At 52.7% G+C, this 27,744-nt stretch overlaps 2 protein-coding genes and 1 long non-coding RNA gene across 4 annotated transcripts; 1 reads left to right on the plus strand and 2 right to left on the minus strand.

Annotated features, from left to right (window-relative positions):
* On the plus strand, positions 1-11,075 carry LOC133077833 (uncharacterized). The gene is made up of 4 exons (XR_009697794.1): positions 1-63; positions 1,306-2,863; positions 6,588-6,795; positions 10,326-11,075. It is a non-coding gene; the product is annotated as an uncharacterized LOC133077833 (long non-coding RNA).
* On the minus strand, positions 10,455-27,744 carry FOXC2 (forkhead box C2). 2 transcript variants are annotated; one of them, XM_061172569.1, is made up of 2 exons: positions 25,563-27,744; positions 10,455-10,615 (listed from the first exon to the last, which is right to left on the minus strand). In XM_061172569.1, the coding sequence occupies exon 1, from the start codon at positions 27,243-27,245 to the stop codon at positions 25,740-25,742; it is 1,506 nt and encodes a 501-aa protein (XP_061028552.1). In that variant the 5' UTR covers positions 27,246-27,744; the 3' UTR covers positions 10,455-10,615; positions 25,563-25,739. The 2 variants fall into 2 exon arrangements, with proteins under 2 accessions (XP_061028552.1, XP_061028553.1); XM_061172570.1 differs by lacking the exon at positions 10,455-10,615 and adding an exon at positions 24,886-25,242.
* FOXL1 (forkhead box L1) lies at positions 13,529-16,557 on the minus strand. The gene has a single exon (XM_061172574.1). The coding sequence runs from the start codon at positions 16,351-16,353 to the stop codon at positions 15,316-15,318; it is 1,038 nt and encodes a 345-aa protein (XP_061028557.1). The 5' UTR covers positions 16,354-16,557; the 3' UTR covers positions 13,529-15,315.

Below are 27,744 nucleotides of genomic sequence, written 5' to 3' on the forward strand. Positions count from 1 at the left end.
TAGAAAATCCAGGATTCATCTCAAAGTCAAGGTTGATACTGAGCTGATAAGGGCTGAAGCTTGGTGAGTAATACATGAGGACATTCTCTACTCTTGTATATGTTTTAAAGGTTCCATTATAAAAAGTTTAAAGTAAATCAGGCTTTGTAAACATTAAGTCCCTTCTAAGTTATATTCTTCTAAAATGTGGGGAGCCCAGTCCTCAACATCTTCCAGGCTGCCCTTCTCTGGGCTGATAGAATCAAGGTGCTAAAGTAAAAGGACCCATCATTCTTGTCCCTCACCCAGCCAGTGGCATGACTCCTGGACACACAGGCGGTGGGACCCTGGTCCTGGCTTTAGGGGAGGGGGTCCTGACCGGTCTTCAAAGGAGGCAGGTTTTGCCCATTTCACAGCCCACTGAGAATTCACAGTTCTCTAATTGTGAACCAAACATGAACCTTTTTTCAGCTAGGGAGCTCATTTATGCTTGGCAGACGGCAACATCTCATTTCAAAGCCAGGAAGGGAGGACTTTAAAAGATTTAAAACCCAACTCCAAAAGCTCCTTGGACATCAAATAGCTTTTTTAAAACAAGGTTTTGATGAGTTAAGAGCAAATGAATCAGAAACATATGGATTAAATTCCCCTTAAAATCCACATGGGTTTAAAAAATGAAGGGGAATGGAGTTTGGCAAATATCTTTTTCAGTTTTATCAAACCCCAAGCATTTTAAAAACAGTGTGAGATGGTTGGCAAATCCAAAATGCAGCTGAATTCATCCAGTGCTAACAGCGGATCTTGGGAAAGGATCTGCTGAACAAGTTGGGGACGCCACGCCAGGGTGGCTGTTAGCTTCTCCTCCATCCAACGAAGACAGGCCTCCCCTCCACACACCGGAAAGCTGTGAGCTGAAGCTCCGGCTAACGGTGCCATAAAGGGGTTCTGGTCTTTGTAGCCACCATTCTTCTTGATAACTGCCTTAAAGGAAATTAAGGGAAATTGCAAAAGGCAGCATTTCCATTCTGTTCAGGTCCCCACCCCGAATTAGAGACTCCCTCCAAACCCACCCTGTAGCCATCTGTGGGAAACCCAAATGGCGCTCAGCAAAAGAAAGTAATGTAGTCACAGCTCTGTGTCTGAGATGGGGCCCCTCCCTCAGGCTCTGGACAGAAACCGAGCACATGTTCTTTAAGTCCCTCTAGAGGGAGGTCTGTGGTCAGGCATGCACTCAGGGGTCCCTCTGCACTCAAATGTGGACACCCAAAGCGGGTGACGACGGAGCAGCCCTCAGCCAGCCCTGGAGCCAACTCTCTTTTATTACAGGTGAGGAAACTGAGTGCTGAGGGCACAGGGCCCCCTGGGGTCACGTGTCGGGATACACAGCAGCAATGCAGGGGGGTGGACGCCAAGCTTCCCGATCCCCAGGCCACACACAGGCCGCATCTCAGATCACGTGTTGCACAACCAGAAAACATTCTAGAGCACAACTAACGATGAGAATCCTTGTGGATGGAGCCCTGAGAGGGGTGCAGACATGCATCAGTGGCCCCCACGTTCCTAGAATAAGCACCAGTTCTCGGCATGCATGTCAGTGCTATCTACGGGGTGGCGCCTAATCCATCATATTCACGGAGGACCCGCTAAAGAGGTGGATGGGAAGAGCGGTGAGAGAATGGACTCAGGGCCGGCCTGCATCCCACGTAGAGCCGTGCGATGCTGAGTGAGCTACCGAACCCCTCTGTGGCCCAGCTGGCTCGTCTATAAAACGAGGATGCTCATAGCTCCCATCTGAGCGTGCGGTTGGAGGGACTGCATGAGTTTCTACACGAAGGCTGTCGGCGTTGGTCTGGCCCAGGGGACGCGTGCGGTCAACGTCCACTGTTGTGGTTGTTACGCTGTGCCAGTCCCTGCAGATAAATGACCTCACCCTGCTCCATCCTCAGCACCGCCCTGATGTCATTACCCCATTTGAGGGATGAGAAATCTGAGGCTCCAAGAGGCTGAATAACTTGCTAACAAGGAGCAAAACCAGATTTCCAGTCTAGATAGGCCTGGTTCCCGGGCCACCTGGAACCCAGAAGGCGCCTCTGCTCCAAGATGCACGGGCTGGATGTTCAGCCTTAGCTCGGCCCCTCGGCCAGCTCTGAGCAGTGGACAAGCTGCGTGACCAGTCACCATGGGCCTGTCTGAATCCAAAGCTTCCCACTCCTGTTAGCCAAGGAGAGGCCGCCCCCGCCCGGACCTGCAGCGCAGAGTCCAGGCCCTGCTCTGTGTCCTCCCAGCTGGGTAACTGTGAGCAAAATCGTTTACTGAGCCTCAATCCCCTCATCTGTAAAATGGGCCTGTTGTTGGTATTTACGTCACGAGGCTGGAAAAAATAAATGACAGAGGCCTCTGCTGCTCTCGCTTGGCAGAGTTCCCAGCACTTGCTAGCTGCCCGACAATTATGGAGGCTCCGGACTGTGTCGTCACCCACCCTCCAGCCTCCACGTCCAGAAGGACAAGATGTCTCCATAGCAGAGTCCTTCAAAGGCAGTTTCGTTTCTACAACCCAGCCTCATGCCTCCCAGAACCTGTCTGGTGTCAAGGCACGGAAACACAACGAAATGCCGGGGCTCCAGTTGTCTGCGTGTCTCCACTGACATTTTGGGGTTGGCCTTCGTGGTCGTTTTGCTCGTGAACATGCAGACATCTGCATCTCATCACGCTTCAGGATCCAATACCAAACCAATCGCTACAATTCTAAGATGCCACCAAAGACGGGATCCTACAGATGGCCCAGCGTGATGGGTAATGGGCTCAACCTCCCTCAACCGTGGTTTTCCCATCTGCAAAATGGAGCCAGTAACACCTGCTTCGACGGGGCAGTACCAGGAACACAGTAAGTGCTCGATAAATGGTCTTCCCACAAGGGGGGACTCTATTCCAATCCCCAGTCCAGTTTCACGCCAAGAGCCAAGAAAACCGTAGATCAAACCATAACCCATAGGCGCAGGGATGTGTCCGTCCCCTGCGCTTTCTTAAGATGAAAAAAAGGCTTGCTTCGCTATGTCAGGATCACAGACCTCTTACGCTTTTAAAACCCAAAGAGGAGACTCGGGGCCTTTGAAGCCAACGTAAATACAACTGTTTAACAGCTTATTTTAACTATCCAATGGGAACCCAGTTGCTTAAATGGATTCACGTTGCCAGCAATCTCTTTTTGCGACATGGTATTTGTTAGAAATCAGGATTTTACTTAACAAAATGTCCTGCGGTCGCTCCGCTTTGTTTCTTAACAGGGCTGTCTTTATGTGAGTTTTCTTTGGCTTCCCAATAGAAGAGTAACAGATTCCTTTTGAAGTTTTTTATTGATGAATGAGCCGCTATAAATAACCCTTCGTGGCAGCCGCCCGATCTCTGAAGTTTACTCTGGAATAATAGTAGCAGAGGGAATGAAGGGCAGTTCACGGCAGCGTGTCATGAAATACTTTAATGGGCTTCATACTGTTTAACTTAATCTTTACAGATGTAAAAACAGAAATACAATTATTTTAACAACTATTATTACATATTGCTTTGCTAATGAAAACAAAGTCCTGGGAAGCACTGGGAGACACCGAAGGGATCCTTACGAGCCTCATGAAGCTGTGCTGGATGCTGGCGGGCATCCCCGCAATCTGGGGACAGAGGGAGAGTCAGTGATGGAGATTCTCGATCCCCCCAAGGTCTCTTTCTGCCTTCCAACTTTGCCACACGCACCCACGCACACGTACCCACACACATGTACCCATGCACACGCAACCACGCACACGCATCCACGCACACGCAACTACACACACGCACGTCCTAATCGTGCGGTCGTACCGAGTGCAGCTTCTTGGAGCTGATCTCAGGCTCGGCTCTGCGGTATGAATTATGGGGCCCGTGGAGAATTTCGGTCGCTGGGAACGACAACCGCTTGCTCCTAATGGAGCTCGAAGGGCTCTTCCTGTTTCTCACAGCCCCCAGCTGCCACTCCACCTCCTTGAGCCTAGCCCTCCCCGCCCCCACCCACACAACTCCAGCTTCCAAGGAGCATCCTCTCGCCAGAGGGGAATGGGATACGACTCACTCGCCAACCCATAAATCCAGAGGTCACGCCTGCAGCTTGAACGTTCTCCCTGCCCCTCTGGGAAGTCGCGGGGATTAAATATGGAACCCCTGGGTCTGGTGCACAGTGCTGTAAAGACCGCCCTCCTCTTTGATTCTTCAGGGAGGTCTTTGCCTACAGAGGCGCGTCCAGAGTCGAGACAGGCATTTTTCTCATGAGCTGCAGCCTAAGCTCCCCTGCCCTCCAGACTGGGAGCCGGGCGCCCCCACGGGACCCTCCACTATGTAACTCTGTGCCCTGGGGAATTCACTTCCCCTCCCTGCTCCTCGGTGGGGTCCTCGCCAGGAAAACCAGGAGATTGCCTGAATTCTGAACCCTTTGGGAAATGACAGGATTGGGCCGAGAGAAGTCAAAAACATTTATTTTGAAAGCTCAGCTGGAGACTGTGGGTTGTATCTGTGGTGAGCAACAGACTTGCCCGCTAGTCAGTGGCCCCTCTGGACTCTTGCAGCCTCCACCCCATAGTTGGGGTGGGGAGTGAGCAGACCCTTGAGAACAAAATAGAGGGCAGCTCACTCCCAGGGGCAAAAAGCCAGGCTGGGACCCCGGATGCCTGCCTAGCTCTACGCATGTTTACCCGTCTGATAAGCCCCACCACCCGCCCGTCCTGGGCTGAGTGAGTAAAGGAGTAGAGAACAGTCTGTATGGAAAGAAGCATCCGGAGTCGGACAAGTGCCTTCACATGCCTGTCCTACAAATATTCACTGTCTGTTATGCACCAAGCACTGGGTTACAGCAAGCTGAGGGACGCCCGCTCTGGCAGGAGAGTCAGGCGTGGAAAAAGTGCAATCCCGTTAACAGACTTTTTTTGGACGCCTGCTAAGTGGCAGGCACTAGGCTGGACAGATAGGAAAAAGGGGGCAGAACAGAAAATGACGTAACCTTTGCCCTCATGGAGCACATCGCATCGTGGGGAGGGACAGATGCGAAACTCATCATTGGGCAAATAATGACCTAATTGCAGTTGGGATAAATAATCTAAAGAGCTGCAGAATTCTATAAAAGTGTATGAAAGGGCAACCAAAGAGAATCTGAAGCTGTGCCGTCCAGCGGGGCTGCGGCTAAGTACCTACACATTGCTCTTGAGTTCAAGAAATGCGGCTTATCTCAATTAAGATGTGCCATCAGCGCAGGATACACACTGGATTTCCAAGACTTGGTGCCAAAAAGATGTAAAGCATGTCGATAATTTTTTATATTAAGTTCACACTGAAATGATAATGTCTTGGATAGGTGGGGTTAAAAAAATAGATTCCCTAAAATGAACTTTGCCTGTTTCCTTTCCTTTTTTCTTTTTTAAGGTGGCTACTAAAATTGTTAAGTTACTCTTTTTTGGCTCACTGGTCTACAAGATCCAAATATACATCCCTGATCAAGAAGCATTCTATGGCCCTTTAGCTTGAAAATCCCAGAGAGACGGGAAGAAGATGGAAATGTGTCTACGCCACTAGCTCTGTTCTTTGGGTGTGGAGATCTCACAAAGGGAATATACGGGGTTTCTCAAACCTCAGGGCTATAGAGTCAGATAATTCTCCATTGTGAGGGGCAGTTCTGTGCTTTGTAGGCTATCCAACAGCATCCCTCGACACCCTAGATGCCATTAGCACCCCTCCCCTGGTTATGACAACCCAGACTGTCTCCAGACATTGCCAGCTGCCCCAGGGGGTAAGACTACCCCCAGTTGAGAACCAGCCTACTAGACCAATGCTGGACCAGATGAGGTCAATGGTTATTCCGCATTAGAATCACCAGGTGGTCATGCAACCCACCCAGGCCAAATGCCCTAGCATGTCTGGGAGTGGAGTCTGGGAAGCACATTTTGTTAAGCTCCCTGGATGGTTCTGATGTGCAGACCTGACTGAGAACCTCATACAGGATGCTGTTTGATAGGCGGTGTGTTCCCTGCCTGTGTCCTTCACTTTAAGAGGTGAGGGGGTGTTTGCCCTGTAGGCCCACTACTTTCACACCCGGTCAGGTGATACTGAAGAGCAGCTATGAGCTTTAAAGACAGGTGTGCTTGGGTCTGATACTTTGCCAAGGATTCGCTTTGCGACCTGGGGAGCGCACTAGTAAAATGCCACTGGTGAACTGGACACAGTAATCCCCAGCTCCCAAGTTCATTTCAAAATAAAAGAGATTGTGCACATAAAGGCCTCAGGACAGAGCTTGGCAGCTGCTTCAGAGCCGGAGAGCCTGAATCCAAACCCAGCTCTACCATGTATGGGTTACGAGACCTTGGAAGTGACTAAGCTCTCTAAACCTGCTGCCTCACCTGTTAAGGAGGGAAAACTACCATCCCTAACTCACAGGGCCTGGGGAAAAGTGAGTGAGTAATAATACATGCCAAGTATTATCCTTAGACCAGTCCCCAGCAGAGACCGAGTACTCAGCAAATACTAAGATGATGATTAGCCCCTCATAGGTCTTATCACTTTTTGAGTAGCTTAAGTTTTTACTGCAAACTCTTGTTCAGTTACACAGAAAGAATTTGCGAGTAGCTCACAGGATCTTTGCAAAGTGGATTCCAAGCTGAGCTCCCAGGAGTGAATCCCTGCCAATACTGCAGGGCTGGCCACCACGGAAGCGACCACCTCCAGTAGGATCCAAGGACTTCAAATCCTGGGCGGCTCTCACGGCTCCAGGTCCCAGGACCACTCTCGTGGTCTGCAGCATCAAAGCAGGTACACTATGCCCTCCTCCCTGCCCACCTGGCCCCCAAGGTCACACCTGTATGTCTGGTGGTGGGCCCCATCCTAGCACACAGAGACGAGCGGGGGGTTCTTTCTTTTCGTCTTGTATTTGAAAGACCGGCTTGAAGGAATGGGAATCTCTCAGGAAATGGAGAGTGTTTAAAAGATTTTGAGTAACCATAAATGTCAACAGTGCATCCGCTGGTGCCTGTCAATTTGCTTTGCTAGTTTTCCCCACCTGAATATAAGCCCCTCGAGAACAGGACCGGGGTCTGGTCCATTTGTATATGGCTAAGGTGTGTCACAGGCCTGGCACTTAATGACTATTTGATGGATGGAGAATGACAAGCTATTCTGATGACAGAGGCACTTGGAACATGTTCCTGATCATGGGAAAACAAACTCTTTTACTCCTTTGTGCATATCCTTAAATGCATGTGCTTCCTTTACCCCAAGCTGAACGTGGGTGGTTATTTGTGAAACACTAGCTTGTGCAGCGAAGATGTTGTGAAAGAGAGCCGGAGCTTTAGGAACAAATGGCCTGAATGTTTGACTCGGGTTCTCCCTGACTGTGTGTTATGCACTCACGCAGCCTTGATTCCTCCTCCATCAAGTTGGGAGACTCGAGGCAGCCTCACAGGGTTGCTGAAATGATTCAAAGAGGTGATGTGCTCAGTACCTTCCCCCCGGACGGTGTGCAAGGAGGCGGGGAGGCCGTGAGCCCTGATGAATGTCAGCAGCTGGGCTGCTTCATTCAACCCAAAAGGCACTTCTCTGTTTCTTCATGCCCAGAGGTTTTTCTGAATAATCCAGGCACTTGACCTTAAGCCTTCCCTTACTGATACCAAAACCACTGCTTCCCGACGCCAGCTGCACACTAGGATTATTGCGGGGGGTGGGGGAGGTCATCCTAAAATACCATCTGGGGCTGTGACCCGGCCGTCAGCATTTTTTTAAAGACCCCCTGGGGATTCTGGTGCTTAGTGCAGGTAGAGATCCACTCATCCAAACAGACAGCAAAAGTCGAGGTCTCACTCGCAGCTCTACCCATAACTGCTGGAAGCATGAAAACCAATAAAAGAATGGATCTTAGGTGCTGGCGTGGCTCCCCCGTGATGGGGAGGGAGGGGACAGCGAGGGTGCGGATTGGGTCTGTCGACCAGTGGTCATGTGGTGGGAGTCTGTCCCCATCCTTGGTCCCGACCTCATGGCAGGGGGTCAGAAAGAACCTCGGTGCTGGCCGTGTGCTCCAGGACTAACTCTGAGCCTGACTAGCCAGGTGCCTTAGGACAAGACACCTGTCTCTCTCAGAGAGGGTGTGTGTGTGTGCATGTGTACGTGTCTGTGTCCGTGTCTGTGTAAACGGAGATCATGGTGATGCCATAGGTGGTTAAATTTAAATGAGAAAAGGGCTATAAAACTTTTTGTACAAAATAAGTCTCTCAAAATAATTTTTGTACAAAATAAAGCTCTATGGTGATGGTGGTGGTGATGATGATGGTGATGGTGGTAGCAGTGATGAAGCAAAGAACAATTTGTATATATACATACAGATCTAATATCAATGGTATATCTGTGGTCGATACAGGTATATATATAGTCTAGGGGGGAAATACCAACCATTATCTCTGGTGGTGGGATTATTACAGGTGGTCATGGGATCACACATCGGTTCTCTTTTTAGTACTCTTCTAAATATTCCACACTTCTTGCGTGAACACATATAACTTCTACGAGTGTTTTAGTGGAGGCAACTCTACCCGAAGAAATAGAAAAAGGATGCTTTCGTTCATGGAGAGAAGCTGAGAGTTTATTTTGACCAAGTGGAAATTGAGTACAAATGTGGATAAATAAGAAAGAGTAAGAGATGAACAACCTGCTTTGCACAATTCCTTCACCCCCAGAGACCCGCCTGATGGCGTTGGTACCTCGCTGCGGTGGCTCGCAACCCTGGCTGCAGACTCCCCTGAGGAACTTTTAGAAACACACCATCTGGTCCCACCAGAGGCCAACGGAATGGGAGCCCTTGGGAACAGGACACAAGCACCGGGAGGTCATCCTGCAACAGAGGGGTGGGCACACGGCCCCCTGGGTTTGTTCTCACCCCACGTGGAAGGCCAGTGAACCCCCGGAACAGAAAGCAGAGACAAAAAATGAAACGCACTGGAAATAGATGTATTTCTCCTTGATCTCCTTGATCCCGTCTTCCTCTCGTCACTGAGTGGCCCTTATGCGGACGCTGAGCTGTCCCTAGCCTGACAGTCTCTCCCGTGCCCACCCCACCCCTGTCCTAGAGCCCCACGCCCAAGGAAGGGAAGGAGCAGCCACTTGCAGGGTGCTCCGGGCACCCGCAAGAGCCCATCGTGAATTATTCATCACCCCCACCTCCCATCATGCTCTCAAGATGGAGCCTGCAGGGCCGACACAAAGTCCAAAAATGTGGGAAAGTTTATTTATTTCTCTAAAACATTCCTGATTTGTAATGTGCTTTCTAAAAATGTTCTAGCTGACCCAGCCCCTGCTATATTTAGCCACAGCATTTAAAGAAATGTTCCTTACACTTTATAAGGCGGGCTATGAAACGCATGAATTTAGGAAAAGCTGCTCCCCAGTCTGGTCCCTTTGTCCCCAGGAGAGGGGTGGAGCCTCTCCTTGATCAACAGGCATGGTCTTGGTGCTGGGGTGGGGGGAGGGCAGAAATGAAGAGTTTTATTCATTCCCAAGGCCCCTGAGTTCACTATGGCTGGACGGCCAGCCCTGGGAAGCTCCTTCTAAGCTCCTGGGCAAGGCAAGGAAACACCAAAGGACTCGCCCTCCTCGCTCGTGAAAATCGCTCTCCTGTGGTTTCCTAGGATCCCCCGCCGCGTGTGGCGGCTTATTTTGCTTTTGGTTTTGTGTTCAAACGATTGGATCATCTCAAGAGATATAACAGTGCAAGGAAGAGATGAAAATGGCTGCCAGCCTGCCCGGGAGGAAGAGCTGAAGAAGTCAGGCCAGGAGGAGTTACGGAATGCGCGCAGAGTTGTGGGTTCACAAATGGACTTGTAAAACAGAAGTGTTTAGATTAGAGGCTACGTCTGTATACAGAGACAAGACCTCCCATTTACCGAATGCCTCCCACATGCCAGATATTTTATGTGTATATATTAACTAATTTAATTCTGACGACTGCCCGATGCAGAAGGCATTATGACTAGTCCCATTTTGCAGATGAGAACTGGGTCAGGTGCTGTCCTAGGAATTTATACCCATCATTAAATTTACTCCTTTCAACAGCTTGCTGAGGCAGTTACTAACGTTGCCCCCATTTGCACAGATGAGAGAGTTAAGGCACGGAAGGGTTAAGTCATTTTGCTGATGTCACACAGCAAGTCAGAGCAGAGCTGGGTTATTATTCTCTGTCTGGTGGGCTCACTCTTGACAAGGCTAACATACCCCTCCCCACCTTCCTCTGAACATCAAATTACTGAATGGTAATGAGTCAATAAGATATTAATGAGAGGGGTTTTCCTCACTCGTAGGTGTGTCCAGAGAGACCTGTGGAACAGTAGAAGGTGACCACTACCTGGGAAAGAACTGTGACCCCAGGATGCTGGGGAGACAGGACATGTGTCATATTCACTTTGCACAGTATGAGGACCTGAGTCAGTCTTTAAACTTGGTGTTGTCCAAGGTGACATGGTCTTGTGGACAGCAGGGCGTCTTCCCCACTCTTCCCAGAGGGCCTGACCTCCGGCCGAGACACTTCCTTTGTGTCCCTTCCCTGGACTCCGGCTGGAGGACGCCCTCACCGGCGTGTGGGCCACACATTCTGGAAGAGTAACACAGCATCAGTCGCGCTCCTCGCACTAGCCAGGAAGGAGTAACTTTGTGTTAAATGCTCAGCAAATGGATACAAACTATGTACAGTCATCGCAGCCCCCAGCAACTCAGCAAGTCCTTTCCAGGCTCAGAGGTGAGAAGGCAGAGACTGTATGGCCAGGGCCAGGGCCCTCAGGAGCTAAGTCCAGACTCTGCCCACCCAAGAGGCTCTCAGGTTAGGGTCTAGAACCACCTTCTCCTGGAAGCTTGCCAGACCGGAGAATCCAATCTCTGAGAATGCCAGATGAAGCCGCCGGTATTGTCCCAGACATCCTGGTCTTGGCCCTTGGACATCAACAGTGTGGTCCGGGTAGCTGCCACCAACTGGCCCCAGAGGCAGGACCCTCCACTGTGCTGGCCATGCTCTGTTTGCCTCGGTCCCACCCTGGTGCATTCTCTACCCCTCTCTGCCCCAGCAGGCTGAGCCCTATGGACTATATCACCTGGGCTCCCTGTAGGCTGGACTCCTGGTGGGGTTTAGCCGATCAGAGGCATCAACGTGAGGCTGGAAGGCGGAAGAGGAGAGAAGTCGGGTCATTCTCCTCAGCTCCTGCCTGCGCCAGCACTGTGGTCACATCTACACTCACTCCACCTACTCCCCTGTACTCCCCTGTAAGTAGTCCCTCCAACCAGGTCTTTTCCAGTGGTTCATCTAAGTAGGTTTCTGTTTCCTGCTGGAACCCTGATTCACGCTAATGGGAAGAGGAGGTTGGGACTGAATCTTTGCCCCAGTGCCTACCCTTTGCCCTCCCCTATCACTGCCAGGGTAAATAAAGACGCCTGAGTTGATAATGTTCCCCCATCCCCAGTACTTAGGGTAGGCCCTCCCACCTCCCTCTCTCCAGCCACCTTCCGGGGGAAGAAGTGAATTTTCCACTTGGTCTCATCTGCCCACCACAGTGTACACCCTGGGTTTGAATCCACATCTGGCCTATGAGCCACTTGTGTGGTTTTCCCAGGGCAGTTGGCAACTGGACGCCATTGGAAGAAACAGACCCTCCCAGTTGGGCCCAGGCCCCACCGCTCCCTATGGACCCCTCTAGGTCCCTGTACAATCTATGGGATCTGTCTGACCCTGCAGAACCCCGAGTCTGGGGCCTCTGGATAAAGACAAGTGTTGATGAGGACTTGACACTTGGCTATTCAGGCATAAAAACTGCTTGAAATGTGGATAAAAAGAATTTTACTTTTCCAACAAACTCATGTTCTTCAATTTTAATAATTAACTTGGTTTATTATCGTGTGTATTTTTGACTCTATGAAACAACCCCTGCTTCATGGAAGCAAGACCCCAGCCACCATGAAGATGGGAAGTACACCGAGTCGTGGCTCTCACATGGGTGCAGCCCGGGCGGATGGGCTCTGGCCTTCAGCTGTAACAATAACATCACATGTGGCTAATTCATTAACCCACACATGCATAGACACTGACCACTCTTCATGAAATGGTAGAGACCACGGGGTGGGCTTCTTTCCAGAGAGATGCGGCTGTATTGGAAAATGGCAAAACACATCCTGTTCCAATTCTGGAAAACCTTATGGGGCATGTAAGACCCAGGAGGCCATCAGCTTCCACAAGAGCCAGGTAATATCCAAGAGCAGACAAAGCAAAAGGCCTTTGTGAAGGCCCTTGCAAAAGTTGTGAAGGTAAAGGTCTCAGGTGGGTATGTCTTCCAAGATTCTTTTATAAAGTCCTTGTTAGTTTCACTATAATGGTGCAAAAAACTAAATTATTCCTTGTTCAAATTATATAGAAAAACAAAATCTTTCCCAAAGTACCAATACTTGTGTAAATCTAAAGGAATTCAGCACTTGATCTGAGTTTATCTGTCTCAGCTATGCAATAAAGGTGAATTTCTGACCGTTTGTGTGTGTAGAACATACATACATCCATGTATGTATATACATACATCCATGTATACATATATGTACACATACACATTTATCACTGTACATACACCTGCCATAACCCCTATTATGATCAGTGTACTCATAAGAGTGTGTGTGTGTGTGTGTGTGTGTGTGTGTGTGTGTAATCAAGGCTTAAACCAAAGATCATCTACAGGAAACAGAATCTGTTCCCTTTGTTTAGATGAGAACACTGAGGCATACTTCAGATTGCCAAAGAACAGAACGATATGGTTGCTTCTAGTTTACTTGAAATCTAGGTGATTTTGTTTTTATTAAGAGTGGAAACCTTTCCTCGCTCTCATTGATCCATAATTTGGAGCACATGACTAAGACTGGAACATTAGAACAGCTATTTCGAGTGCTAAGTCCCAAAGCCCCTCTTTCTCTTCAGTAGGAAGGAATACACATGGAATTGTATAGAATCCATAGAAATGACCCCACTGTCCGTTTCTCTTTGCTTTCCTAAACCAGATGAATGTGGGGATTAGGTAACAGAATCCCTCTTTATGTATGTATAAACACCCTTACAAAGTGATACATACTCCTGCCTTTTTTTTCTTTGCCATGAAAATAATGTTTGTACTATACTTTTTGGAACTGCAACTCTAAGATACCATCCTTTTAAAATGACAGTATTCGATTATTTGCTTCTCCAGAAAACAGCCATCATAAATTAACAAAACACCCAAGATCGCAAATCAAACATAAAAAGAAAACATTAAAAATATATCCTACATAGCAGAATCTTCATCTCATTGCTGACATTTCAGGACTGAAAACCAGTCCTGGGGTTTTCAGCTCCTACTCTCCAGTCCATGTTTGTGTACCCTCCCTCGAAAGCCAGAGCCTCCAGAGACACTGCTGGGGTTCCGAGATATAATCCCAGCCTCCCCTTTCTTATTACACTGTTTGTTTATCCCCCCCCCCCCCAGTAATCCATTGAACCAGTCACTGAGAGGTTAATGAAAAAACAACTTTATTCACAGAGGCTGAGACTTCGGGATAACAAAATATCGAATGACGGCCCTTCCACCACATTTTAAGTTAATCACAGTGATCCTGCATCTCAACAATAGGACCTCATCAATGTTCTTAACGTCAAGGACCCTGAAGCTCGTCCGCCAAAGTGTTCCCACCAGCCCGGGCAGAAAGCAGTCATGGATGCATGTGTGGGTCGGTAGCACACGGCCTTCAGGATGAATTCTCAGTAAGTCAGCTCTGTGCCTACTAGTTATTAAATTGTTCTGCCTGTCCAAAATATCCAACATATTAACCAACAGGCTCTCCTGATGTAAAGTTTGTGTTCATTTTTATATGTCCTGGAAACTGCTCTAAAAAGTTCAGAGACCTGTCTCCACCTCCCTCCAAGAACTCATGGCTTATTGTGCTTTTCCCACATCAGATAAAATTAAAGTAACTTGGAGGTTCAGGAAATCAAGTTTCGGAACCACCAAAACAACCCGAAGAGAGATACCATAAGAGATTAGATGCATTTCCCAAAAGTTCCAAGCTGTACGGGGCTGTGAAAATCTCAATTTTCATAACCAGATCTTTGTCTCAGCCCCCCGCCTTCCCGCCCACCCCTCACACCAGACTTCCAGTCACCTCCATAGGTGTTTATTTAGCGGCAGGCTCTGGGCCTGCCTGGTTGGGGCTTGGAGGGAGGGGCCAGTTGCAGTCGGCTGGGAAGCCTCCCACCAGGCCTCCTGTTCCTTGGGGTCCAGAGAGCCGCCTCCACAGACACCAGTGGGCTCCCTTACTCCTCCTGGCACTAACCCATCTCTCCCTCTACTTGCTTTCTATGTGTTTGTTTCACCCAACTCTTTTGATGAAAAGTAGTCCTTCACTACACAATTCTGGAAAATGTAGCAACAGTCAAGCCTAGATTTTGAAAAAAACATGGAAATGGAAAATCTTCCACTGTCTTAGACATCTTCCCTCCCCCTCACACACTTCCGGTGTCTCCAGAAATCTTTCGACCCCTTAAACAAAAAAGCAAAAGATAGGAGGAGGGCTATTGCTGGTAACATGCGTTGGAGAACATGTGTATTGATTAACAAGCTATCATAATGCAACAAAATGCTAAATTATATAGAGTGCACTTTCTTAATAGAAGTTGTTAATACAGATGTTTTCAGAGGGCAGTCCTTACAGTAACAAGAATCAAGCATTTTAGCCAAAGAATATAGCATGTTCCTTTTACTATCTAGAAAGGAAAAGAGAAAAATTCTCCCTGGACTTCAGGGACAAACCTAGCTGTGAACACCCATCACTCCGACGAACTCAAAGCCAAGGCCCGGGCCACAGTGACAACCGAGCTGGTGATGGTCAGACCGTGGCTCTCAGATAGAAAGGACCACACTGCGGCCACGTATCTGCTCTCGGGTTGTCTGGGCCCTCCCGTTCCCCAGACACGCAGGGCCTGTCTGGGTAGCCAGTGGGACTGACCTAAGGTCAAGGAATTTTCCTGCTCCCGCAGTAGGAGGTCTGAGATGCCCAAGTCCCAGCGTGGGCAGCGTCTTTTAGATCTCCGAAGCTGCTCCGGGTTCTGGGAAGGTCCGCCTTGCAGGAGGCAGGGGAGTGTGCCCATCCCTGCGCAGAGGTTGCTAATACTTCCCAGGAGTCGGCAGAGGAAACCATTTTTAAAAAAACACGCAACTTCTTTCTCCAGCGGTGGGAGTCCTGGTTGCTCACAAGAAGCTCAGACCAGGGCAGGGGAAAAATGAGGCACTGTTTGCTTTACTGGAAATGAAGCACCGTGTCGGGGAGCTGCAGAGGGAAATAGGAGAGGAAAGGGATCCCGAGCTGGTAAAAGCCGCCCTGGACGTGCGGGTCGAGCATCAGGGACGCGTTGAAAGGTGGACGGAGGCCGGAGGAGGTGGCCAGAAGCGAGGCGCCCAGACAGCCGCCGGGCCCCTGCTTGGCGCCCCCCAGGAGCTCGCCCCCTCCAGCCGGCTTTTGCCCCTGCCGTCCCGCCAGGATGCTGTCTATGCTGAAGCTCTTGGACTTGTCCGAGCTCTTCGGAGAACTGCGGGAGGCGGGGCGCGGAGGGGACCGCGAGCCATCCACTGTGCGCGCGGGCTGGCTGGCGGCCACGGCCGCTGCGCCTTGGAGCGCGTCGCCTGCGTCCCCAGAGGGGGACGCGGGCCTGGGCCAGTGGACGGACGCTGGAGGAGAGGAGCCTTCCCGGAGGGGCGAGGGGCGCGCAGGCGCTCCCTCGTGGATGGGGGTCGCGGGGCGGGGGCGCGCTCCCCCGCTCCCCACCTCCGGCTGCGCTTCTGCGCCGCGCTCCTGCAGCTCGGCGCGGGCCCGCTTGGCCTCCGGGGCTCCGGGGCCCGGCTTGGGCTTCCTCTTCCGGCGCCGGTAGTTGCCATTCTCGAACATATCCAGGCAGCGAGGGTCCAGCGTCCAGTAGCTGCCCTTGCCGGGCCGTCCTTTCTCGCGGGGCACCTTGACAAAGCAGTCGTTGAGCGAGAGGTTGTGGCGGATGCTGTTCTGCCAGCCCTGTCGGTTATCCTGGTAGAAAGGGAAGCGGTCCATGATGAACTGGTAGATGCCGTTGAGTGTGACCCTCTGCTCAGGCGCATCCTGGATCGCCATGGCTATGAGCGCGATGTAGCTGTAGGGCGGCTTCTGGGGGGGCTCCACCCGGCCCGAGGCCGCCAGAGCGGCCGCGGGGGCGAAGGCCAGAGGCAGCCCGGGTCTCTCGGGGCCGTACAGATAGAGCATGGGCGAGGCGGCCAGAGCAGGCAGCCGGGGACTGAAGAGGTGGCTCATGGCGAGTGGGAGCCCGCGCTGCGCTCCGGCGTCGCAGGCGACCCAGGCGGCTTAGGGACTGTGCCCTGCACCGCAAGGGCCCTCCAGGGGAGCGTGCCCTGCGCCTGCCTCCCGCTCTGCCGCTCTCCCCGGCGGCTCAGGGCTCTGTCCCTTCTTCATGGCTTTAAAAATGTTAAATAATTGTTGTAAGTTTGCTATTATATGTTGACTTAGCGCTGGAAAATAAATTGTCTATGATAAACAGTCGCTGTGTTCTCAGCCCACCCACATTAATTAAAATTTCATTGCTGAAAAACTCCAAGCTTTTCCCTCCACGTGTCTTTTTGATACCAGCCAATCGGTTTCGGGGTTATTCCTTCATTTGTTTATAGAATTAGTCTGTTGATAAGTCCGCCCACCCAAGTTGAATCAAGCTGTGTTTATTTGGAAAAATTTCCGGGCACCCAATATATAAACGCACTGATCTGATGTTTGAAATATCACGTCCACCCCTTGACGCTGTAAGCACACACAGTCAGTGAGGCAGGATGTGGATCGCGGTGGCTCAGAGCGGGGTCTGCCAGGCCAGGAAGGAGAGGTGGGGGTGGGAGGGGCGCAGGGGTGAGTTTTACCTCTGGCCTGGGGGAGCCCCGAAATCCCATGGCTTCCCACAAAAGATCTTTTCTTCTCCCAGGCTTAGTAGGAAATGTAGAGATGACACAGTCTCATAAAATGCCTTCTGAGGTCTTTAAGAGCTCTTAGATAGTTTGGCGGGGGAGAGGAGATAGATGGGAGTCTGATTAGAAGAGGATGCAGCCCTCCTTGGAGAGATCCTTGGGATGCCCCAGAGGAGCTGGGGGGTGGAGGCGTACTCCCTGGGGGCCTAGTATCCCGAAAGGGGCAAGCCTCGGGGCTCCCTGGGGACCTGGGGAAGAGGACTCCAGGAGCCCAGTTTCTCCCGAAGCCAGTGGCACAGGGCACTGAGAGTTGGAGAGGGCGTGCAGTACCGGGTCCATAGCTTGGTTGGGGAGGTTTCAAAATAAACCCTTTTGGAGAGTTGAGGGGGAGAAACTAAGGTCTTTCTGATGGGTCTGAGATTGCAAGGAGGAACACCATAAAAGGGGAATTTGGCAGCTGGTGCAGGAGAGCTGGTATTTGTGAATGCGGGTCTCTTGCTTTATATTCTGTGCTTTCCTGTTTATAACAAGGAGGGGGTTATAACAACTTTACAAGTGCACGCAGCTGGCCCGTGATTACATTAAGCGTTTGGGAAGCCTGCTCGCCCTCCTGCTGCTCCCCCCCACTCACCCTGGGGTGTAAGCACTCCCCACCCGGTCTCATTTTACATTTAGCCACGTCCCGGTTTGAATCAAAAACCCTGAATGATGCTGATTTAGAAGGAGGTGTCTCCCCCTACTCCACCGCCTTGGAGGGGTGGCACGTAACGTGACTAGTTCCTGGTTTATGATCTTTGCTGAATATATTTTAAAAGAAAGAAAGAAAAAGTTTGGGATAACTGAATTAACGTTTCATTGAGTCAACCGTGTGGATGCCAAAGAGAAGGCATAGGAGTGAAGATGGCAGGTGAGGGCTGTAATGGCCCTCGAGGCTCCCCGGCCATTGGGAAGAGAGGCACTAAACCTGCGTTAATGAGGGAGGGGGCCTGTCTGCTGCTGCTGTCACAGAGAGGCGACCCTATGCTGGGGACCGGCTGCCAGTGCTCAGGTCACCCCTGAACACGGAAAAGCAGGGAGAATCCCACTCTAAAATGCGGAATCCAGAAAGTAACTCATGTGTTTGGGGGTTCCGAATAGACTACAGGGGACCCGGTACGTTTGAAATACCAAAAAGGAAGTCGCGATCAGGGTCGAAAAACCAGTTTGGGTGCAGGCGTGTCTTGAGGGAGAGCCAGGTCAGGCCCTGGGACACATCCAGGCCTCCGTCCCCAGCGCTGCATTTCTAACTTATGCCCAGTGTCCCGCCTGGCCTGGTCCCGGCTTTGGTCTTGAGGATGGCCCTCTAGCCAAGAGGGGGCGGGGCGCTGCCTTCTCTCTGGATCCCTGGCTTTCCTCGGAGCACCCTTTTCAACCCTGGGATGGAAAAACAACCTCAATGTCGGCGCTTTTGCAACGCACGGGTACCACAATCGCCGGAGTCACCCAACCCCTCCAGACCAGAGCGCCCCCTGCAAGCTCAAGTTTGGATCCAGCCTCGGTGCCGGCTCTAACAGACCCAGAGCAAGAGACAAACCGGTGTTACTGCGCGGAGCCCCCACCTCCGCTCCCGGAGCCCTTCCTGGAGTTTCCCAGGCACCCAAAGTCCAGCACGCACATCCCTGCCTTTCCGGAAAGGCGCGCCGCCGCGGCGCTCCTTCTAAACTCTAAGGCAAATCGGAGCTTGAATTCGTACAATAATAAACATCGCCCAATTTGGGCATGGGCGGGACGCAGGCGGAGACACGCGCAGCTGGTGGGCAGGGCACTGATAGTAAAGAAAAAACAACCCCAGTTCTAGTCGCGGTCTGGAGAGGCGAGCCCCACGTGCTTGCAGCAGTTAGCAACCTCTCTGGGAGGTTTCAGCTGCAGAACTCCGGCAGGGCGCCCTAACCCGGCTCCGGCGGGGGGACGAATCCTGGGCTCCCAGGTGAAGTGTGTAACTTGAGCTTAGGAGGGGACGCTGCAGGAAGGAACCCCGCGCTGGGGCTTATTTCCGGGGAGCGCAGGGAACAAGCACCGAGTGTCCGAGTGTGGATGCGCCCTCGTGCGGAAGCTCTGTCCGGTGAGGACCTATCGGAGGCTCGGTGGGGGACCAGCTGAGCCTAGGAGACAGCCGGGCAGACTGGGTGACTCAGAGAGCCAGATGGAGACGCCGAAAGTTCCCTGCAGGTTCATAGGTCTTCAAATCCCAGAAAAGCACATTCATCTCTGAAGTCAGTGGGAGCGCGTCTTCCAGATTGCAGGAAAGCCCTGAAATCATGCTTCCGGAAGGACCGTGGCAGTTCCAACTCTGGGGCCCAAGCACAAATTGGGTTCAGTGTGGAATGAGGGCAGGAAGTACCATTCCCAGTTCCCTAGCAGAAAGCCTGCTCCTTGGACAGGACAGGCACCAGCCCGGACCAAAGAGGCCTCACAAAAAAAGGCTGCGGAGGAGAGACAGGAGTTCCTCCCATGCCCCGCTCCCATCTACCCTTCTTCTGCTTCACCGGTAAATAAAGAGCAGACATTCAAGTTAACGATGATCTGCGCCATATTCCCAAATATCTGCCTCACTTTTTAAAGTGTGAAGATGGTTAACAAATTGTATATATATTTGAATGAATGAATGATCCATTCAATGATTCATTCAGTTGAACGAATGAATGATTCTACCATATGTTTGAGAAGAGTGAGGGTGGAAAGATGCAAGGTCACCTTAATGACAACCTAAAAATGTTGGTGAGGATGATGCTAATAAGGATAATACGAATAACTAATTATGTCTTGAACACTACTATGTGCTGGCACTGTTCTAAGTGCTTTCCTTGTATTAAGTCACTCCATCCTCACAGTAACCCTAAGAAACAGAAATATTTATCATTCCCATTCTGCAGACCAGGCAACTGAGGCCAGGAAGTTAACTCACCTCAGGTCTCCTAGGAGGAAGTGTTCCAAACACAGGAAAACAATCACATTATAATAGCTACTGTGTGTGGTTCTTGAGAACCCTGGCAGCATCTATGGAAGATGGGAGGATGGATTCACCCATTTTACAGATGGTGAAACTGAGGCCGGGCACAGAGCACCGGAAAACAACGGAGGTAGTAAATAGAACAGGGATTGGAACCCACACGGTTTCCTCCAAAGGGGGAATTCTCTGAGGTCTGACACCCTCAGGTGAGCACAGAAGCTGAGGAATGTGTGTCTGGAGTAATCAAAGGGGAAGGGGGCCCTCTGGAGAGGAGAGATGAGTGCCCCACCGCCAGAGCTGGGAGATTTGGGGCATTGTAAGTAGGAGACCCAGAGTCCTCACATCCTGCCAAAACCCAGGACACCCTCTCCTCCCCTACCCTCCTCTTCCACTTTGAAAGGACTGGGGGGCAGTGTCTTCTGCTTCTCTCAGGGGAAGTGAGCCATAAAGGTAATGGTTGGCCGGTCAGCTGATGCTGATTGAAGCCCAGAGAAAAGGGGCAGTTAGGGCCCGGGCACCACCCTGCCCAAGCATATCAGCATTTAGCCTGATATATGCAGTTAATTGAGACCAAAGAATCCTTTCTCTTCTGTTATCCAGGTAAATCCTAATAGCTGACAGCCCTTACTATGGAATGGATGATATCGAAGCACTTTCCCCACGGGTGTTGGGTTCATTAATCCTCAACATAACCCTATTTGATGATCCTATTATTTTTTCAGTTGAGAAATGGGCTCAGAGAGCTTGAGGTAGCATGCCCCAGGTCACAGGAACCCTCAGTTGGCCTGTGTGCGTAGGGCCTGAGTTGGTGCATGTGGATTTGGCTTAGAGAGAAAATCTCCACTGGGGAACCCATCTGGAAAAATAACATGAGGGCAGAGAGAACGCCCAGAGGGGCTGCTGGAAAGGTAAGGTCCAGGATCAAGGGCCACTGAGCCTCTGTGAGGTCAGAGCGGCCTCTCTGGCCTCCATGACCTCCCAGCCTGGGTGGGCGTATGGAGTGAGCACAAAGCCCTCCCAGTGCTCCCCAACTCCATTCCCTTAAAGGGACCATCAGTGCCAGCAAGTCCAGCAAGCTGTCAACCCACCCCCTTCCTCCGTTCCAGCCTTCACACACTCACAGCCCCAGCATAAAGTCCCCACGGACCTGACCCAGGAAAAAACGCAGCGCCGGAGAGGCACCTTCAAGAATCAAACTCTACACAAGCGATGTCTGTCTGCTTCTGCTGCAGAACAGAAATGTTGCAGAAGCCAGAGAGGGGAAGGCTTGCATAAGTGGAGGCGGTGGCGTCTTCCCAGGTGCAGCAGCGGCTGCCCAGCCTTCCCGACTCCCTGAAACTTTCCACCCCCTTCCTTACATGCCTATGTCAAAAAGCAAACATTTCAAATGCCTTGGTGAGCTGAGGCCAGGCAAGAAAGAGGCAGGCAGGCAATGCTTCTCAAAGTTTGGGAAAGCATGTCAAGTATGTGGTGCCAGCAGGCACTCGGGGGTGGCTCTGACCAGGGGGTCCCGCTGACCTGGAGTCTGCCCCCCACTCCCCAGCCATCCCTGGCCTGGCTGCACCCAAGGGCGTCTCTACTCTCTACTTATCCACTCCCACCACACCCTGAGCGGCAGGAGCACGTGGTCCTGAGGACGCAGGCACACATCCCCTGAGACGCCCGGTACGGGCTCCCAGCCCCAGTGCATTCTGCTTATTCGTCACGGGAGTCTCTTCTCGATGTCACTCTCTCCACTCACCTCAGGTTTATGGTTACCAATAAATTTCCATTGGCCAACCTGGCCCAACCCCCCCCCCCCGGTCCAGATTTCTGGATTTGGGCTGGGGCTGAGGATGGAGGAGGCGAGCACTCGGCCATTGGGGACCTGGGAGCTCTGCTCTGTGCTTTGAGTGAAGCTCACAAGCCTCTCCCAGGCCCAGAGGTGATCCCACCCCCCAGGCAGTCTTGGGGTAAAGGGGAGGAGATGGACCTGGAAAGATTTATGAGCCAAATGCTGAAGTTCCCAGGACCCTGCATTTTCTTCTCCCACTAACTTCTGATATTCACTTCTTGCGAGCAGAGAAGGGGAGTGGGGATAAGCGAGGGCCCATCGCAGGAGCCGGGGATGCAGGAAAACATATGCCCGCTGCCCTGAAATGCCCTTGCACTCACCTGCTCACTTTAGATGAGAAGACCAAGGCGAGGGAGGGAAGGAGTTTGTTCACACAGCGAGATGTGCTCCTCTAACCCCTAGCCCACTGCTCCAGCAACTCGAGGATGCATGTTGCTACCGATTTTGGCGTCCTCGGGGAAAAGCCACTTGAACCAGAGCAGTGAGGGCCGCCGGGCCACAGACCCAAGACTGGCCGTGGGAGAAGCCCAACTTTCAGCCTCTCTCCCTGAAAGCAGTGAGCCTGGGTGTCTCTCCGAGTCTAACAAGAAGCGAGGCTACTCCAGTTGCGGGCTCTCCGGGGCTAAGAACAGCGTGCAGGATGCTCAGAGGCCACTGGGTCTCTCTGGCGGCCTTTATCATCTGTCAAAACTGGACCCTGGTTAGGGCCACAGTCTACCCAGCCAAGGCCAGTCGGGGACGCAGGCTTATCTCTGTGGGAAACGGTCTCTGTTGTGGTGTTCGGGTCACTTCCATTTTATTTGCTGTATCTTTGAGACCTGCCCGGCTGTATGTTACTGGGTCAGGAAGAAACGTGGTTATCAGACGCAGCTTCACGCAAACTGCGTTCGGTGGACCACAGAGCCGCCTCAGCAAGGAGTCCCGGCAGGCCTGCAATCCGGCCCTTCCAGCCCCGACCTCCTTTCCGCTTTTCCTGAAAAGCCCTGGGCCTCCCGAGGAGAGCGGCGGAGGAAGGGGCGGCGAGCGGATGGAGACGCGGAGCCAGGACGGCCCGCGCAGTCTTTGCGCGACGGGGGCAGACGCGTAGGGTGGCGCGAAGACCGGCAAGGCAGCCGGTGGCGCCTGGGCTCCGCGCTCAGTCCCGGCGTCCGGTCTTTCCCACTCCGCGGAGCAACCGACGCCCCAGGCCACTGAGCCCCGAAGCCGCTCGGGCTGCCTCAGGCCGGGGCTGAGCCTGGCTCCGAGCGCAGGGCCTCCCCCCGCACGCGGCCGGCCTCCAGGCGCTTCCCGCACTCCCGACCTCCGCGCCCCAGGGCCTGACTCGCCTCCATTCTGCCGCCTCCAGAGGCCTGGATAACTCCTCCAACAGTCCCCAGGTGGCCCCATTCCCAGGGGAATGGAAGGGCCCCTCGCCGTGGCCTCCGTGGCCTTCTTGAGCTACTCGCTCAGGTGAGCGGCCCACGCACAGCGGGGACTTCTTTAAGACGCTTTCTCAAAGGTAGGAGACCCCAGCGCGGTGTCCAGGGCAGATCAGATCTCTGACCCCGTGGTTCCATTTCTCTCTCCACTGTTTTCCATGTGTCTCTGAGACCTCCTCTGAGTTCTAAATCTTAAGGTGAGGGCAGGCTTTCAGGGAGGACTCTGAAATACCTGGGGGGAGCAAAGTGAAACCCCAGTGCCCGAGTCCGCAGTGAGCGATCTGCGGCCTCATTCTGCAGCTCAGAGAATGGTCTCAGCGATCTCTCCCTCCCTCTCTCTGGTCCTTCCCACTCAACTGAGCACCAGGGACCCGGGGGCTCACCACTCCTGTGGTCATGAAAAGGAATAAAATGCAATCTTTAAGTCTTAGCCAGGTGCCACCTCTGGGGCCACAGATTGCAAGAATCTGTGTTGCACATATGGGGGAAATTATTATGCTCAAACTTCCCCCAATTCGATTTCAGCATAACATAGAGACAAAATGCCATGTTAAAAACAACATAACGCCCAGGTTACATTCAAGGCTACTGCATCCAGCAAGATCACCTTCTGGAAAATCATCATCTCCTGAAGTGTTAAGTTCACAGGAGCTGCACTCTAGGCAAGGTACAGAGTGCCTTCTCACCTGCTGGGCTGGGAAACTAATTCCCAATTTGGAGCTCTGGACCCCAAAGTCACACACAGAGGCCAAGAGGGGAGTTGCGTGTTTTGGCCAGTGAAACAGATAGTAAAGCCATCCCCCCCCTACCCCGCGCAGCCACACCTCACAAAGGCTGCATTGCTATTTAAAATTTTAAGGACGGGGTATCAAAATTGAAAAGAAAAATAATCTATTATTTAAAGTCCTGGAAAAGTTGACAAATTTAAAACTCTAAAAGCATTGTAAATTATTTTTGAAGTGCGACGAGGCTTTAAAATTTTTCACTGCAGTAGGGTAAAGATTTAGAAATCAAATCCAGAAGTAAAGAGGTCAGAGATTCACCTCTGATCTGGTCACCGCCAGGGATGGTCATTAAACGGTACAGAATCAATCCCCTTTGGATTTTCGCCATCCGGGTTCAAATTCTTTTCTGGAGAACTATTAAAGTGGGGAAGGAAGTCCGTATTTTAGGAAACTGAGGAAAAGCAGGACTCCCCCTGGTTTGTTGTTAGCTAATGGAAAATATTTATCCTCCCCTCCCTCACCTCCTAAATTGGAGATGGCTGGACACTGGGATGGAATGGCACTGTTTGTTTTGACTATTGGCATGTTTTTCTGCGTTTAACAAAATGCATTACAGCAAATGTCATTACGGCTCACAGCCCTTCAGGCAGCCACGTCCAAGCAGGACTGTTTCTTGATTGCCTCAGTCAGGGTGGGATTCTGAATTAATCGAAAGCCTTTTCTGACACTAGCAGGACAACAGGGGAGTTCCCCCAGTCTTCTGTGATCATCTGTAGATGTCTACACATTTACCCACCTGTGTAACAAAAATAATCAAAACAGGTGGATTTGTGAACACACCTGGTTTTTAAAAATTCGAGAATACAAACACACTGTCCGGACTTTGGGCAGAAAAACAACATGGGTTTATTTTAAGGCAAGTACAACAATTAAGACCACATAAGACAAACACAGGTCAAGTTAAATTTTTAGTGTTTTTTTTTTTCTTTTAGGAATGCTGGGGGAGGAATCTACTATACAACACCATCACACTTTGTAAATAAAAAGTATCAGATACTTGACTTCTTTATCCGCCAACAACAACAAAAAATAAATTATTTTCTTGTTTTGTAAAAGACCTACAACTGGGAAAAGAATTATATCTCATAATTGTACAGGGGGGAAACCCCGCATAGGTTTCTTGAATTTTCACTTTGGCAGTTAGAAATGGTCGGGCAAGATGAGAAATTATCCAGTGAACTCAACTTTAAATATTATATTAATGGCTCTGAAAAACAACAAAAAAATAGCCTGATTACAAATCCACACATTTGTACAGCACGGTTAGAGAAATTTAAAATTACACACAGCACATACATAATCTATAGAGACCCCCATAGACCTATGGGGGTCTCTACAGAGAGTCATTACTGGGTCGCTATGGGATTTGGTCCATAAGTTATAATTTTTGAAACCCCGAGTGGAGCAGTGAGCACAGCCATCCTGGAAGGGGTGGGGGATTTTAAAATCATTATTCATTTCGTTGGGCCGCGTCCCTGTACTGGGGCCTCTTGGGATCTCAGAAACGGGGCGGCGAATTAAAGTTACCTGCAGCTTCGCAGAGGGCTGAGGCTGGCGCGCGCGCTCTCTCTGCTCCCGGGTCTGCGGAAATAGCGGCGGGCAAGTTTGGGTTCTTTTTGCGTCTCTGCAGCCTGAACTGTTTGAGAGGGTCGCGTCTGGGAGGCGAAGCCAGAGCGGGTCAGGGCAGAGGAGGGCCGGGGCAGGTCAGTATTTCGTGCAGTCATAGGAATATGGAGCTGCGTGGCGGTAGAGAGTAGGCGTAGATCTGTAGGGCAGCTGACAGCTCGCGTTGCTGCTCACCTGGGGTTCCCCGAGGGTCGAGTTCTCAATCCCCAGCCGGTGGGAGTTGAACATCTCCCTGACGTTAGGGAAAGTCTGCTGCTGGGCTGCGAACGTGTGGCCGGAGAGGTGGTTCAGGTCCCCGCTGTGGTTCAGATACCAGGACGCCGCCTGGGCCGCGGCGGCCCCGGGCTGCGGCGCCGGCTGGGGCTGGGGAGCCGGCGGGGGCGGCGGCGCCTGCGGGTGGTGGTGGCCGTGATGCTGGTGGTGATGGCCGGCGGCGGCGAGCGCGCCCTCCTGGCCGGCGGCGAGGTTGAGGGCGCTCAGGGGCGATGTGGGGCCGCTCGGGTGGTCCGAGAGGGCCTCGTCCAGCGCGGGCGGGACGCACATGTGCGCCGGCCGCTCGGCCCCGGTGTACAGGCTCATGGCGCGCATGCTGCACTGGTAGCCCCCGGCGCCCGCAGCCTCCAGGCCCTGCGCGCACGGCTGGCCGTAGGCAGCGGGCGGCGCGGCGGCGTAGGGCAGAGCCAGCGGCGGCACCACCAGGCCCGCGCGCCCGGCCGCGGGGCTCAGCTCGCCTCCCGGCGGCGACGTTCGCAGCGTCATGATATTCTCCACGCTGAAGCCGGGCAGCCCGTTGGGCGCGCCTGCGTGGTGCTCCGGCAGCGAGCCGTCGGGGGAGCCGGCGGGCGTGGAGGCCGCGCTGCGTGGGCTGCCCTGCAGCGCACTCTCGGGGCTCAGCGTCTCCACCTTGGTGATGACCGGCAGCGCCGGCGACGCCGCCTCGCTCTTGATCACCACCTTCTTCTCGGCCTCCTTGGGGGCGTCCGCTAGTGGGGGGGCGGCCGGGGCGCCCTTGGACGCCGCCGGGGGCGGCTCCTTGAGGTGGGCCCGCTCCTCCTTCTCCTTGGGCACGTCCTTCTTCTTGAAGCGCCGCCGGCGCCGCAGGAAGCTGCCGTTCTCGAACATGTTGTAGGAGTCCGGGTCCAGGGTCCAGTAGCTGCCCTTGCCAGGTTTCTTGTCGTCGCGGGGGACCTTGACGAAGCACTCGTTGAGCGAGAGGTTGTGGCGGATGCTGTTCTGCCAGCCCTGCTTGTTCTCCCGGTAGAAGGGAAAGCGATCCATGATGAACTGGTAGATGCCGTTCAGGGTGATCTTCTTCTCGGGCGCGTTCTGGATCGCCATGGTTATGAGCGCGATGTAGCTGTAGGGCGGCTTCACGAGGTCCTTGGGCGCCGCGGGCTGGTGGTGGTGGTAGGGCGCGTAGGAGCGGCCCATGCCCGCGCCGTACTGCTCCGGGTGCCCCGAGTAGACACCCATGGGGCTGGCCATGCCTCCGTAGCTGCCCGCCGCCCGGTAGTAATTCTGCTCGCTCAAGTAGGGCACCACTCCCAGGGCGTTGGGGTCGGACACAGAGTAGCGCGCCTGCATGCTGCGTCCGAGACGGCTAGCCACCGCCTGCGCGCACGGACTGCGAGGAAGGCCCTACCAGAGCGAGCGCGAGCGAGAGAGCGAGAGAGGGAGGAAGGGAGCCGGCGGGGGGAGCCCCGGGCGCCTAGAAGCCTCAGGGGTGACCTGGAGGAGGCGCCGGGAAGGGGCGCCCGCCTTTGGGCCGGGAAGGGGCGCTCGTTTTCAGCGGACCGGGCGGAGCAGCATCCTGGAGGGCGCGCCCGGGCGAACGCAGCGCCGGCCCCCGCTCGCTCGCCCGCTCGCTCTCGGGACTCGGCGGGTGGCAGCCCGGGCGGGCGGCCGGGGACGGAGCGAAGATGCAGCGCGCGCGGTGGACCAAGGCTGGCCCCTCGGTCCGCGTCAGGAAGGGGAAGGCGGCTCTCCAAGCCCCCCCAGCAAATCGGCAGCCGTGAGGGTCGGAGAGCCGGGGTCCAGAGTGCTACCCTGCCGAGCCCGGAAAAAGAGGCGAAGTCCCTTTTAG

The sequence above is a fragment of the Eubalaena glacialis genome, chromosome 18 (assembly GCF_028564815.1).
Source record: "Eubalaena glacialis isolate mEubGla1 chromosome 18, mEubGla1.1.hap2.+ XY, whole genome shotgun sequence".
NCBI lineage: Eukaryota > Metazoa > Chordata > Mammalia > Artiodactyla > Balaenidae > Eubalaena > Eubalaena glacialis.